General features: G+C 40.0%; 1 protein-coding gene across 2 annotated transcripts in view; it reads left to right on the top strand.

The window, feature by feature from the left end:
• The window catches only part of DOK7 (docking protein 7), a 70057-nt gene extending 59091 nt beyond the window's left edge, over nucleotides 1-10966 (top strand). Inside the window, exons 8-11 of one of the 2 annotated variants that reach the window (XM_075022418.1) lie at nucleotides 2255-2320; nucleotides 3391-3462; nucleotides 6585-6737; nucleotides 8397-10966. In XM_075022418.1, coding sequence (XP_074878519.1) covers nucleotides 2255-2320; nucleotides 3391-3462; nucleotides 6585-6737; nucleotides 8397-8533 — 428 coding nt within the window. In that variant the 3' untranslated portion in view covers nucleotides 8534-10966. The remainder of the gene's footprint in view (nucleotides 1-2254; nucleotides 2321-3390; nucleotides 3463-6584; nucleotides 6738-8396) is intronic. The other variant, XM_075022411.1, reaches the window with a different exon arrangement.
• The last annotated feature ends 4735 nt before the right edge of the window (nucleotides 10967-15701 follow it).

A 15701-nucleotide genomic window follows, 5' to 3' on the forward strand; every position in this document is an offset into this window, starting at 1 on the left:
TTTGCATTTATTTTTATCAGCAGTCTTGTAAAAAACAAAATTTCAAATAACGTTTAGTGGTTAAGTCCTCACCAGAGTGTATAAAGGTTCTAAAATCTGATCTCATTTGTTAAAATACAAAATCAGTTTCTCAGTATGGTATGCTTGAAAATTGTTTTTTGTAGCCTTGGATTACCCTATACATGCTTTTGTGTACACAAAAACTACAAAACTAAAGGTTTTAGTTCGGTTGTTCACTTCTGAAATAGGTGTTTATTATTTTTTTTAATCCATTGTCCTCATTAAATCACATAATCTGTGGGTTTTATTTAGATTTATTTTATAAAAGTGTAGCAATAATTTTATAAGCTTGGAAATTATTAGATTTAGAAAAAAAATTGTATGAGTGTATACTTTATGCAGGGGAAAAAATTAAGAAATTGCCATTTTCTTTAGGTTCCTAGGTCATGCAGTTTTCTCTGGTATTTGAGACTGCTATTTATCTTATAGAATTTCTTCATGTTGCATAAAAATTACGGTAATTTTTGGATGCTATTTTAAAAACAATTTGCAGAGAAGTGTCTCTCCTGCTCAGAGACTATTCATCAGCTTAGAAGAGTGTTAATTTTATCTGATCCCGAACACACAGCAGCACATGGCACAGCTGCCCTGTCACCAGTGACAGGGTTACTCATAAGCACAGCCTCCTACCTTATTTCTGCTAAATACCATTTACTTGCACAAGTTCCCTCAAAATTATTCATGTGAGGAAGTAAATGCCACTCATCTTAAGATGCCCACAGTGACAACAGTAGAGACAAGACATTCACAGCTGGATAGGAATAAAGCTAACCGAACAAGTGGGTATAATGCTGATTAGTTTGCTGGTTAAATAAAGAAGGGATGTGTGTATGTAGACGAACCACACTACATGTGTACCACTCTGTAGGTTTCCGAGTTGCTAGCTCTTGTTTCCTCAAACTTCCGTATCTAATACTGTACCTGGGACAGCTTCCTGCTGATCTGAATTGGGCTGGGGAAAGGAGACTGACTGTGCCATCTGACGTGCCCTCGGTAAAGCTTTCCGGGCTGTAACACTCGGAATGGTATTTCAGAAGAACTGGCTATGACCTGGATTCAAACCCCATGGAAGCTAGATCCTTCGCCTACCCTTCACGCTCCCCATTATGCACGTCTAAAACTGGGTGGTGGACTACTGAAGTGCATGATTGTCCTGGTTTCAGCTGGGATAGAGTTAATTGTCTTCCCAGTAGCTGGTAGAGTGCTGTTTTGAGTTCAATGTGTGAAGAATGTTGATAACACTGATGTTTTCAGTTGTTGCTCAGTAGTGTTTAGTCTAAAGTCAGGGATTTTTCAGCCTCTCATGCCCAGCCAGCGAGAAAGCTGGAGGGGCACAAGAAGTTGAGACAGGACACAGCCAGGGCAGCTGACCCAAACTGGCCGACAGGGTATTCCATACCATGGGATGTCATGCCCAGTATATTAACTGGGGCTAGTGGGGGTGGGGGATCGCCGCTCGGGGACTAGCTGGGTGTCGGTCGGCAGGTGGTGAGCAATTGCCCTGCGCATCGTTTGTACATTCCAATCCTTTTATTATTGCTGTTGTCATTTTATTAGTGTTATCATTATCATTATTAGTTTCTTCTTTTCTGTTCTATTAAACTGTTCTTATCTCAACCCACGAGTTTTACTACTTCTCCCGATTTTCTCCCCCATCCCACTGGGTGAGGGGGGAGTGAGTGAGCGGCTGCGTGGTGCTTAGTTGCTGGCTGGGGTTAAACCATGACAGTGATACAGTTCTTCCCATTGACTTCAATAGGTTTTGGATCCAGTTGGATGAGATTTTAATGAACACTTCAAACTTTGTTGTTGCCAAAGCTACATTATGAATTGCAAAGGCAACTCCCCACTCAATTTTCATTGCCATTTTACTTCTTAGTTCAAGACTGTCTCTGTGACTGAGGTAGTACTCACCACAACCAGGGAGGCCAGTATCCTGAAGTTTTATAGAAGGCATCCTTTCTTTCTAAAGAAAGAAAACAGCAAAATTAGATTATAGTGCCCCAACCTCAGGATAAAGAATTTACCGAAACAAAAAGGAATGGTGCTTAAATGAAGAACAATGACTTCTAATTCTTACTGAAATTTTTCTTGATGTTTCAGAATCATCTACTAAAAATGCTGATGCACAGCAGATATCTAATAATAGCAACAGGTATTTAGATTTAATGTGAATATCTCTCTTTGAAAACAGGTGGTGCTTCTGTCATGGCAGCTTCTGGGTCTTTGAAAGTACATAGAGGGCACAGCCTCCAAGCTGGTAAGTGTAAGTGGTTACGAGGTATGTGTATGCATGTAAATTTAAATTAATTTAAAGAAATTATTTTAAACTTCAGAAAAAGTTAGAGGTAATATATGACTCGATACCCTATTGTAAGTCTTACGTATTTCTTTGGGGTTTTTTTGCTTTGCAGGGTTTTTGTTAGAAAGGCATTGACAGATGGGATAAGTTTAGAAGAGGCAGTGACAGATGAGATAAGTGTCAGAGCATAGGCAGCAATCTTATTCACAGCAGTAAAATTCTGCCAGCACTTTAACAAAGGGCACCCATCAAAAAAACCCCACCTCGGGCCATGAGAAATCCTGTACCTTAGCAATGACACAGTGGGGAAAAAACCCCACCACATTTAAAGATACTTCTTCATGATAATGGAGAAAGGAACACCAGCAGATAAAATTATTAGTGTTTGTCATTCAAAATTAATCCCAATATGTTCATTCTATGGGCATAGCTTTTTATCTTGCCTTGTTTGAACTGGGGTGGAGTCTGAGATCACAGGGCAACCTGGGCATCTTTTTTCAGCTTAGTGGTCTGGAAGCATTGGTGGTGTTGTGCAACCTGGCTTCTTGCAAAGGTGATGATTTGCACTTGGAAAGCAAAGTTATATTTGGAAGGGCTAGTTTAAGCATTTTTTACAGAGCTTTGTCAGAAATCAAGAAGTTATCCATCATGCTGGAGGTGGAATTTTAACAAGAGTCTTCCAGATGCTCCCAAGATCACCCACGCACTTCTCCCTGATTCATGTTTTCAAGACAGCTTTGCTCCCTCATCGATGTATAGCAAAACATGCTGTTGACTTCAGTGGCCTTCTGTGTGAATACCTGTAAAAATGTCTAACGTTTATTTCCTTGCTGTTGCACTCATTAGAAAATGCTGGCATCACCACCACAGGAAAGTCAACACTAGCCACTGTTTACACTTTCTGAGATTTTTTTCAGTATGATTATTCAGATTAGAAGGTTACAAGTAAAAATCAGAAAATCATATGCTTTGTTTTCATTGTGCAAGTTTCTAAATCCAAAGCTGTTGATGGTGTTCCTGTATTCTAGGTCCTAAAGGTGGTTATGAGATGCTGACACTTCCTGCAGAACCTGGAACTCCTACGAGCCTTGAGGAACCTGGTGAGTACAGGTCTTTGCAGCCAGTTGCGTCAGAGGACACTAAGATCTCCTGTTTCTTTTTCCTTTTCATTTTTTGTTGTGATGGCTTCTAAATGTTTATTTTTGAGATGTTGCCCTTTGAACATGTCAGCTTTACATGTATGCTCACACATGTGTGCATGCACACACTTATCTCAGGGCTGCGTTTATGGTGTTGGTTTTCTTTCTGCGTTATTTATCACATATTTCTGAGAACGGTGCCTACATAGGGTAGAAAACATGAATAACTAACACTTGCTGAAAGAAAGGCTAAACCAGCAGTTTCAAATATAAGTTTCTTCTTCCCTCCACATTTATACTATCTTTTTCTGTCTTTTCCCCATCATTTCAGTGCCATTGCATTTTCCCTTTTACTCTTCTCCTGTTACTTGCTTACCTATCTTTTTTTTCTTCCTACATTTTTCTCCTTTCTCTTCAAGCAATCATGATATTCTACCAATTCTTTTAGAATGTTGTAACCAAACATTTTGGTCTGTTGTTCTCTCAAATTCTCCTTCCATAATGATCTCAAATACTGGTCCTCTCACCCCTCTTGTAATCATCTTCTACCTTTGTCCACCCAGAACGGACTGCTGAAACCACGGTCTTTGTCCACAGCTCTCTGTGTGTGCCTTGTTTTCTTAGTAGGAGCTTTTGGCTGTCTTGTGCTTTTCAAATAAACCCTTCTCTTCAAACATATATAAGTCAGTTTGTAGTGTCTAATGAGGTGTTTTGTTGTTTTTTTTATTTGAAGGAAAAATGAAAAGCCAAGTATTTCTATGTTTACAAAGAAAAGCACAGTTTCTATTAAGACAGCACTGACTAAACAACAGAAGACTTTTCCTTTCCTTCCATTCCAGTTTGCCCACTTTGTTCTTGGTTTGTTTTTTTCCTTTGAAAAGAATATTTGACTGTTGCCAGGGGTTTCATTGTTCTGTGTGTTTCTTTTGTTTTTCTTGCACAAAGCCCTACCAATTAATATATTATTCTCCGTGTGTGTTTTTTTAGTTCTCAGGAAAATTACTTGGCTTGTCTGCATCAGGTATGACATTCAGCTTCCTGAAACCTTTCAACTATTTAGCTCTGTAAAGAAGTTTGCTGGTTTTCGTGCTAGCCAGCTTTGAGGACACTTCACTTAAACTCCTGCTATGTCACTTTAACAGCATATAGAAAGACTTCAAAAATTATCTTTTCCTTCATGACTGTTCATGGCTGTATCAGTCCTTAATATTGGCATTTGCTTACAACTTTAACTATTTGGGATGCAGATTTTCAGTGCTATGGTTCTGCTGAATCCCTTTTGGCACAGTCAGGCCAAGTTCCTTTGAAATACTTTAGACAGAATAATTGAGAATAATTTCTGAGAATGATGTTTGATGAAGATACAGGAATTTCTTTGATTACTTTTTTTTTCCTTTTCATTTGTTCCTAACAACTGGCTTTGGGACAACAACTTGAAGTCTGACTGTCAGAAAAATGTTTGGTTATTTTGTGGATGTTCCTATGTTTTCTTTATGAAAATCTGTCAGAAAATTGGCCAAGTTTCCAGGCTTTTAAAATTTTGGACTGCATGGTAGACTCCTTTGATTTAAATAGCTTAAGCCTGGAGACATTCCATTATCCTGGAAGCTGCTGTAGCCTCTGACAATTCTCACTGTTACCCAACTTTGTATGAGCTCTCTCTGCTATTCATAATACACTCCAAAAGAAGAAAAAGTTCCCCTTAATGGTTATTCACAGCTGCTGTTGGTTGGATATAAGAAGTTCTTTCCTGTGCTCTAAAGAGCCTTGATCACCTACAGCCTCTCCATTCACATCTCAACAGTGTCTGAATGGGCAGAAAAGAAAAGCAGTGATTTGGACAAATAAAGTTTTGATACCAGTTTTATGTGGGGACAGGGAAGGGCTTAATGGGAGAACTTCAGGGAAAGGGAAAACCTGAAAGTGATACCATTTTTTGTCTGCACTCCTCTGTCCCAGATTGACTTAACAGCAGAAGGTGTTTAAGGGTAAGAACTTCAACTGGACTGGACAGGCAGGTGATTACTATCCTGCTGCGTAGGATAGTAATGAGAATGTGACTCAAAGCTTTGCCCAAGCACAGAGGGAATACAGATTTGTATTTGGGTCTCCTGTAGCCCAGGTAATTCTGGGAAGTCCCTTGGTGTTCATGGATTGAAAAACTAGATGTAGGTGCCTGATATCAGGAAGGGATTGAAAGCTGGAATGCCTGGTTGGTCAGTGAATGGAACATTAACCTTCTACCTTCTCTCTTAGTTTAACTTCTGACAAGATTAGAATAATTGAAAGTAGGACTAGAAGAGGTCTTGAGAATTCATCCAGTAGACAAAAAAGTTGTCTTTAAGTCAGAATCACTTCACAGAGAATTGTTTCCTGGTAGGTGTTACTTTATCTCTTTTTTAGAAATTTCTAGTTGCAGAAATTCTTCAGCCTCTGTGGGACTTCCTCTAGTGTTCTTGTGATATTTACTATTAGAAAGGTTTTCCCACTGTCTCATCTTCTACTTTTTTTCCTGCAATTAAAGTATTTTATTACTTGGTCTGTCCCCGCTTAGTATCGTTCCTATCTTTTTCAACTCAGTACAGGGAAGCTGTTGACGTTGTCTCCTCAAGCTTGCTTGAAACAGTTCTTCGCTCCCTATTTTCTGGACATACTTTCTGAACTTCTAGTGATTTTGGTTACTCTCTTGCAGATGATATAATAGTTCCCGTCTTCCTAGAACAGATTGCTTCATATAAGGCTTTACTAATCTGAGTTAGAGCTGAAAGCCTTGTGAGGTAGTGTTGCATACATTTCTTCTGTTTGAAAATTTCTGCATAGTGTTTGCTTTCTGTCACAACATTGTGAGATCACTGGCTGTGGTCTGTGGTCTTCTGACTTGATCAGCCTCTGAGGATCTTTTCTGCAGAAACCTTAGTCTTCTCATGTCCCGTCTACGACTGAGGAACGTACTGTTTGGCAAGCTGAGTTGTTGCTGCTGGATGTTTGCTTTCAGAACATTTGATGGAACAGTACATTTTTATTAAATGGGTCATTGGTCATTGCAAACTGTCTATAATAAAATATTACTTATTTTATTTTAGAAGGAGCAGTAGGTTATTCAGCTGATATCTCTGCATCAGATCGACCCCACAGTGAGACAGCCACCTATGTTAATATTCCTGTCAGCCCTACTTCCAAAAAACAGCTTCATTACATGGAATTGGAACTTCAAGAACATAGCACGGGCATAAGAGGTAAGGAAGTCTACTACTATTTAAACAGCAAAGGATGCAGTAATGCAGAATGCGTGGTGCATATAGAATCTTAATTTCTCATCTACCCAGAGGCTTTTTTTAACAGAGGTGTTGAACCCTGGTATGTTTGTGAGGCAGTTCTTGTAATTGCCAACTCTTTTGGAAAAGATTTTGAAGTAATGAGGTTCTATAAGATGTTGTATCCTTCTGACAGGTGCTTTGTATATGCACTCTTTCTAAAGTGAACATTTTTGTGTCTGTGGAGTTTGACAGACAGTAATTTGCTTCGTGTTCTCGAGATTTTCATTGCACATATTAGGACTACACTTACTTAATTTTTCTTGCTTGGCTTCAGAAACAGGGCTGTGGGTGTAGGTGTACAGGGCTTGCTCCTGAAGATACTGACTTTGGAGCCATGCAGTAAATGCTTAAGAATAGAACATAGTGTTCTTCTATCTGCTGCCCATGAGGATGTGTAGAAGTGATACAGAGAGAAAGTCAGCCCAAGTATTTGATTTTTTTTTTTTTAATTTTTTTAAATTCTTTTGTCTGAGTCTGGGTATTTTACTTCTAATGCTTAACTTGGACAATTAGCACATAAATATGAAATATAGCTACCATGTATTGTCATTTAGAGGTGCATTCCTCCTTACAGGAAGCCCCTAATCAGGATCTAGCTTACTTTGGTATTGATGGGTTTTCCATATATAGTTTTCAACTATTGAGATTTTAATATTTATACTTTTAATTTCAGCTATTTTATTAACTTTGAAATGCTAGCACTTTCCCCATTGTTTTTTTGCGGAAGTTTATATGGCTCTAGTTAAGTAATTCAAAGCTTCTCCCAGACTTTAATGTAGTTCTCTGTACAACATCCTATTAAGATGGGAAACAGATGTGTTATCTTAATTTTAAAGACAGTGAACCAAGGCATTAAGAATGAAGAGCCGAATTCCATAAACTGACATAAACTTTCCTAAATGTCAGCTACCCTCCCAAGCTCAACTTGTATAACATTGAAGGCGCCTTTGATGACCATAAATATTTTATTTTTTCATACTAAAGTTTTCCCAGCCTCTGGAGTTGTATGTCTGCACCTATACAGAACTATTTTACTCCTGAACAGACTGAGCAGCTTTTATCTCCCTTATTGCCAATTATTGGACTAAATTGTCATTCTCTCTGAGGCAGAGGGTGGTGGATCTGGTAAACATTCACAGAGTGCCTAATCCAGAGAAAGAAGAATCCCTGCAACTGCACTACCAAAGGTGTTTAATTTTCAAATACTAGATGTTCATTTACTGACTAGTAGCCTGCTGATGAGGCCTCACAGAAGTGGGAGAACTGAGTTCAATTTTGTCTTCTATTGGGAGGAGTAGGGGTGGACATTCAAACCTGGGGCAGAAATACAAGTGGTTCATTTGCTTATATGAAGAAAACCAGGTAGCTAAAATATGTAGATAACAAAGCTTTTGAGTTTTTGGGGTTTTTTTTTAGTTGTGGTTATCATCTTACTCCCTTTATAGAGCTTGCTTTAAGACCAGACCAAGATCATCTAGGAACTCTGCGGAAGTGTCTCAGTAGCTTAACCCTGGGTCAGTTTTACCCAGGAATATATGAGGGGTCTAGTCTTTTACAGGATTTCATTTGGTATTTCAGGTAGTGGATCATCCCGATATGCACAGATTGACATTGCAGCCACCGAGACAGCCCACAAAGTGGGAACGCAGCATGCTCAGTGCCGGGAGGAACGGTTGCAGGAGCTAGAGCAGAAGAAGAAAGGGGCTCAACAGTGACCTGTCCAGGAAAGAACTTTTTGCTCACCATAAATTGGTACTAAATTATCTTCCAAAAGATTCACGTTTATTGTAAAAAATACTCATACAAAATGCTGCCATTGCTTATTGCATTTATACCAGATTCATTCCAATGTCTTGATTCCGAATTGGAAAGCTGGTAGCATGAGGGGTGTGTGTGGTCTTTCTTTTTATTTTAATTTAGTTGTAAAGTTCAGATTTTTTTTTTCATATGCAATGACAGATGTAAGTAACCTTTTTCTATAATTCTAAAATCCTGGAAAACCTGGAATCAATTCCAGTGTTTATTAAATGGTGGCATTTTCTTTAAAATTAAAGAACTTGAATGTGTGCAGATAAGGGAATGTGAGTGTGTGAGTGGTAAGTGTACACATATGTTTGCATGTGTGCATATGTATGTGTGTAAGCACACATTACTGATAAAATATATGTATATATCTGAGTGTATAAAATATGTAAAACTTCTATTAATATATTAATGGACTCTTACAAAAGCAAGAAAATTCAGTGCCTGATTTTTTGCAGGCACAGTTTTGTTCACTTTATATGCTTATTTATGGACATGCTTAACTTTACCTATGGGTAGTTCAGTTTTATACCTCACCAAGAGTTCTGCAGCTTTGGCTAAAGTTGCTCAGATTTTAAAAGCTGCAGTGTCAGGGATGCATATGTGTATGCATACAGACAAGAGCACACACAAACAAATTATTTAGTTTAATTATGTCTGTAAACCAAAGTAATGTGAAGGGACATTTTGAGTGCTTCTGTTCTTAAAAACCTTGTGTCAAACCATAGGCTTTGATTTCATAGTTGCTGAGTACCTGTAATTCTTAGCAATTTTGCTGGAGTTGAACGTATGTATTGCTTAGAAAATCAGGTCTCAGGTTTCTCATAGGGGATATCTTAAAATCAAGGTACTCAAAAGAAACATTCACTTTTGAAAATGGAGGCCTTTATTTGTATCTCCAAAACTACCCCTAATGTAAACCAGCGTCAAAAGCAGATCATCCATCTTGAATCTAAAGCTTTCACTGACTAATTCTCTGCTGTCCCTAAATAGCAAAAAAACAGTTCTTTGTAAGAGGATGATGTCTTCAGAGATGCTACAGAATTGAGGCACAACGGGATGTTATGTTATAATATAGGTTTATCCACAAGTCTGTGACATCTTGCTTTTGTACAGTGAGATTGTACGATTCAAAACTTGACTTAGTTTCTTGTGTTGCATCGTCTACGTAATTCTTCTGTTCTATGTATTTGTCGTGATACAAAATGTTATTTAAATAAAATGTTATGGCAGTGACACTAGACTAACAAGGCAATGTACTTATGAAGAAAACAAAATTTTGGCCTGAGATAACATATCAGCTTTGGCTTCCAGAAGTTATCCGGAGTGATATCTTGGGTATTATGATTTTTTGATTGTGTCCTCTTAAGATACAATATCACAGCCCAATTTTGTTTTTCAGATACGCATTATAATTTATATTGGTGAGTGGAAGTTTTGTGCCAGTGAGGGTTTCACTAAGTGACATAGAATGAGAGGTGGGTGTTTGTTTTTTGAGGCAGAATTTAACCTATAAATTTGTTTGAATGTAGCCTTAATAGTAATGTAGAATATCAGAAATCTCTCAAATAAATCAAAATGTGTTTGAGAGTTGACAATTGCCATTGTCACCTGTCCTGTGCTAAGATGTACTTTTCTGTTTACCAGCCTAGCATACTTCTGAAGGGAAAGGAAATATTTCTTATGAGATTCCCAGTTTAAAAGATTTTTCTTATTTGACAAATGGCAGTGGCGATCTGCTTTGTAAACACATATTCAGTACAACTGGAATGGCCTGGACTTAATGCTCCTTGGGACCAGGTTTATCTAACTGAATGGCTATTTAATTACGGTTCCTCTACTGGAGGACTTGCAGGGTTAAATCTCTTGCTATGTGTCTATTTATATTTAGTATTTAAAGTGAGCGTAGCTTGCCTGATGCAGTGAAAGGCAGTGTTTTCCATCATGTTATATAATGAAGCTGCCATATTTCTACTGTAAAAATATATTTACCAGGAAAATATATCAACCAGGTTCTCTACAAAGGCTGCCTTTTGGTATGTTGCTCAAAATTGCTTGCATTGAATCCTGGACTTGCAGCACCGGTAAAGATTTGACACAATAGTAAAGGTCATCATATTGCTGCTGACCTTACAGGAGGAGTCACAATTTTAAAAATGTGTTTTTCACGTTGAACAGGGCTGTGAATCCATGCATGCATGTGGTTCTCTGTGCACATGTATTTGTGTATGTCATAGTAACTTCAGCTAGGATTAGCTAGATGGCTGGATATAAATTTGTACTTAAGCCTTTGTTAATGTCAACATAATTATCCTATAAGGCTTTCCACAAATGAAATATTTTACTTTTTAGGCTTCTGTTTCTCTTTTTTTACTTCACTTGAATAGGACAAAGATAACAGATGACTTTAGCTTATTTTTTAAATTCTCTTCATATTCCCATGCACTAAACTATGTTTAGGATGGTGAAGTAGGAGGCCAAACCTTACTGTTGCATCTGGTAAAAACTGGTTGGTTGTTGTTTTTGTAGTACCTTCCAAGCCTTCCTGTCAAGTTATAGGCTTGACATTTCTGTTGAAGAAGCTAAAGTTTTCTCATTTGAACAACAGGAGCTCACAGAAATGAAAAACTTTTTCCTAAATAGATAAAATAACATGCCTTCAACTTCCAGTAGTGAACTGGGGAAAATGAAAGTCAAACCATAACCCTATGAGCAGGCTTGTGCTCACCATGTAGCTTCCATGAGTTAACTCTAGTAATGCTGTTAATGTACAAATAGTTAGGGGTTTATTCAGATGCCCTGCATAAAACTTGTGCGCAAGTGATATAAAATACAGTTTGTGATTGCTATAGGATAATTCCAGATTCAGAGCTCTTTACAAAAAAAACCAAAAGATAAATGTGACTCGTAACATCTGCTGGTAAAAACGAAGACTTTGCTCGCTTTTGATATAGGATTCTACCAGAGTCAGGTCTCCTCCTGCCCTTACCAGGAGTATGAGGAATCATTTACCAGAAGAACAAAACAATGTGATGTGGCTGATACTTCTGTAAGATGTTCTTGAAGTACTTCAACATGGCAGAAGTGCCAGTTTGGGGGCAGGGCTCTCAGTGATAAGAAAACACGCTGTCAGCAAGTGCAGTGTTTGGGCATAACCGTTGGTGTGTTGTGTACATACCTCTTTCTTTCTGGTAGCCCTACTCAGTAAGTTACTGCCAAATGTAACTACTACTTCAGTGGGTTTTATGGCGTTGTTCATAAGCTGTTATGGAACATTTTTATATGCAAGTATTTGGGTGATGGAATTTCTCCAAGTTAACATGTGTTGCAGGATGGATGGCTGGAGTTTGGAGGCATTTAATTGCCCAACAATGCAAATAGTTGTCTGGGTTTTAATAGCACTCCGGCACCTAATTGTGGAAAATGCCAGTAGGTGTCTTTAGGCATCTAAATGTGTGCGAAAATCTGCCCCAAGAGTTGTTTTTAGCAAATAGCTTGGAAAAATTTCTCATTTTCCTCTCTGCTGTAAACAAAACAGTTTTAATTAGTGTAGCTTGGAAAACTATACTCGACTTTGAATTATGAGTGATTACATTTTTTTATGAGATTCTGAAACATGCACCCTTTGGTAAGTACCTTTTCTAGTTTTTCTGGGATAACACACATGCTGTTGCTAAAATGACCACAGGAAGAAGACACGGAATTTTATGGGTTACTAGCCTCTCATTTCTGTTAAAATTGTGCATTTTTTTCAGATGACAGTGCTGTTATATTTTGATGTCACCTTTTATCTGGCAAGATCCTCAGCTCTCATTTGGCCAGTCACACAAACATTATTTTGCAATCTAGGTTGAAAGGAAATGTTAATTTAACATCATACAGCAGTAAGAACAAACAAAGCAGAGTAAGGGTGGAAGAATTAGAAATTATCAAAGGGAAATTCCTAAGGAGTAGCTCTGCAAACATGTCTTTTCAGTGTAGGTGAGTGGAATTAAGGAAAAGTGCCATTTTTTAAAAATTTGGATGGGTTCTGATGAGTTCAGTTTTATGCTTTCCTTGACCAGGTGTATCAACTGAATGTTCATGAGTCCCTGGGGCCTGATGGGATTCATCCCAGAGTACTGAAGGAGCTAGCGGATATTACGGCAGGACCCCTCGATCATCTGCCAAAGGTCTTGGGAGTCTGGGGATGTCCCCGCTGACTGGAAGCTATCCGGTGTTATTATTCCAAACTCAAAAAGGGCACGAGGGAAGCCCCAGGGAACTACAGACCTGTTAGTCTAACCTCAGTTCCTGGAAAAATGATGGAGAAGATGATACTGAATATGATTGAAAGGCATTTAAAGAACAATGCAATCACCAGGCACAGTCAACGCGGGTTCACAAAGGGAAATTCCTATTTAACCAATTTGATATTCTTCTATGATAAGGTCACCCGCCTCGTGGATGAAGGGAAGGGAAGGCAGCGGATGTAGTTTCCTGGATTTTAGTAAGGCTTTTGATACCGTCCCTCACAGCATCCTTCTGGACAAGTTGTCCAGCTGTGGGATGAGCAGGTTCGTGGTGCGCTGGGTGAAGAACTGGCTGAAGGGCAGAGCACAAAGGGTTGTAGTGAGTGGGGCTACATCTGGCTGGTGACCGGTCACCAGCGGTGTTCCTCGGGGCTCAGTCCTAGGGCCGGTTCTGGTAAATGTATTGATCAACGATCTGGGTGCGGGAGTTGAACGCACCATTAGCAAGTTTGCTGATGACACCAAACGGGGAGGTGCTGTTGACCCTCTTGAGGGACAAGAGGCCTTGCAGAGGGATCTACCTAGATTGGAGCACTGGGCTATGGTTAATGGGATGAAATTTAACAAGTCCAGCAGGAATGCTGGATTGTGCACCTAGGATGGAGTAACGCCAAGGGGCACAAGTATAAATGGGGAGAGGAGTGGCGGGAGAGCAGCCCTGCAGAAAGGGATCTGGGGGTGCCGGCCGACAGCAGCGTGCCCCGGCAGCCGAGAGGGCAAACCCCATCCTGGGGTGCATCAAACACCGTATATATAACCAGCCGCTCAGAAGGGCGGTTGTCCTGCTGTACGCAGCTTTGGTGCGGCCTCACCTCGAGTACCGCGTGCTGCTGTGGGCTCCACAATTTAAGAAGGATGTGAAGGTCCTTGAATGCGTCCCGAAAAGAGCAACGAAGCTGGTGAAAGGGCTGGAAGGAATGTGCTGTGAGGAGCGGCCGAGGACACTGAGTTTGTCTAGTTTGGAGAAAAGGAGGCTGAGGGGTGACCCCCTTGCTCTCTGCAGCTTTGGACATGGAGAAGGAGCTGCTGAGCTCTTCTCCCTGGGATCCAGGGACAGGACGCCTGGGAACGGCTCAAAACTGCACAAGGGCAGATCGAGACTGGACATCAGGCAGCATTTCTTCACCGAGAGGGCGGTCAAACCCTGGAACAGGCTTCCTGGAGAGGTGGCCGATGCCCCAGGCTGGTCATTGTTTAAGAGGCATTTGGACAATGCCCTTCACAACATGCTTTAACTTTTGGTCAGCCCTGAAGTGGTCAGGCAGTTGGACTACATGATCATTGTAGGTCCCTTCCAACTGAAATAGTCTAGTCTATTCTGTTCTAAAGATAACAGGTTTCAGGGTAGCCTCACACTGAGGCTTAGAACAGTGATGACCAGTTGGTTACAGACTAAAAACGACTCTCCTAAGGACTTTTCTTTGAAAGGCTGGAATGCAAGTGACAGGGAAATACATGTAATTCACGTCCTGGATTCTCACACAATAAACAGCTTTAGAAGACAGTGTGCAGGTTTAGGAAAGTGTAACTGCCAAGTAAACTTTGAGTTTAGTAAAAACTTTAGGGTGAGTGAAAGTTAACTTTAAAACCTACTTGCTTTCAAACATTTGTCTGCATCAGAGCATCTAGAAATAATTCAGATTTTTTATCCCACTGTGTACACAGAGGCGTATGTAACATCACCCTTTTACCGAAATAATAAGTGTCAACTTATTTGAGGAATGCACAGTGGGGGGGTGGGATCAGAAAGCCGATTTAGCATGACAGTAATTTGTCTCTACGTTACATTATACTGTTGTGAAATCCCTAAAAAAAAAAAAAAAAAAAAAGCCATAGCATCTGCTATTGTATAAGTTAAATTTTAGTCATCTGTGGGCTGAGCTGCCAATTTATGGATAGTTCATATACAGAAAATAGAGCAGATTGCATGCTCGGAAAGGAATCTGGCCTTTGGATACCGAAGTTTTATTATGTAATGAATTGCTTAATTAATCACACATCCACATCTCTGCTACAGTTGGAAGCTGTACCCTGTGGCCTGCCTTTGGCTGCTGTAACACTTTGTCCTTTTACTACCAACGGTCAGCAGTACTGGACACAGATTGAGAAGCACAGGAAAAATTCATATTGGGAATTTGATGGAGAAGTAGGTAGGTGTCAGCAGAGAGCTGGAAAGCAACAGTTGTCCTTTGCCAGCTGTTGTACTGACAGAAGAAGGGCAGCGACAGGGTGGCAGAAGTGTATGAGTCTGGCAAATGTAGTTTGGGCCAGTGCTGGAGACCTGCTGGCTGGATTGGTGCTTCTGGTACACAGTGTGGTTGTAGCAAGGAAGGGGAGTTTCCTGGAACAGGCCGAGGTTGCGGTTGTGTCCTTGGTCAAGCAGAAGATGAGCTGGCACTGTCTCTACTGGGAAGGAGTGGTAACTGTGGGATGGTTAAATGCCGGCGTCCACTCTAAAGAAGCAGACTGTTGTGCTCCATGAGTGACAGCGTATGTCTCGTTGCCTTTGCATCAAGTCATGCAAACGGTTCAAGCTTGTACTGTATATAAGGTCTAGACCTTGGACAGAATTATTCTCCATGTCGGGCTTTTCTCCTCTCTGGAAAGTATATGAAAGCTTAGTATGTACGTTGGGCGAGGGGTGGTGGGAGCTGGGCCCTGCTATGAAGCAGAGACTGCCCTAACTTGACATGAAGGGCACCTAATTCTGCATTTAGCTATATCAGAGTTATTTACAATAGCTGGGAAATTTGCTAGAGATGGATCAGGTCTGTTGAAAGCCCGGGAA

The sequence above is a fragment of the Buteo buteo genome, chromosome 1 (assembly GCF_964188355.1).
Source record: "Buteo buteo chromosome 1, bButBut1.hap1.1, whole genome shotgun sequence".
In the NCBI taxonomy this organism is placed as follows: Eukaryota; Metazoa; Chordata; class Aves; order Accipitriformes; family Accipitridae; genus Buteo; species Buteo buteo.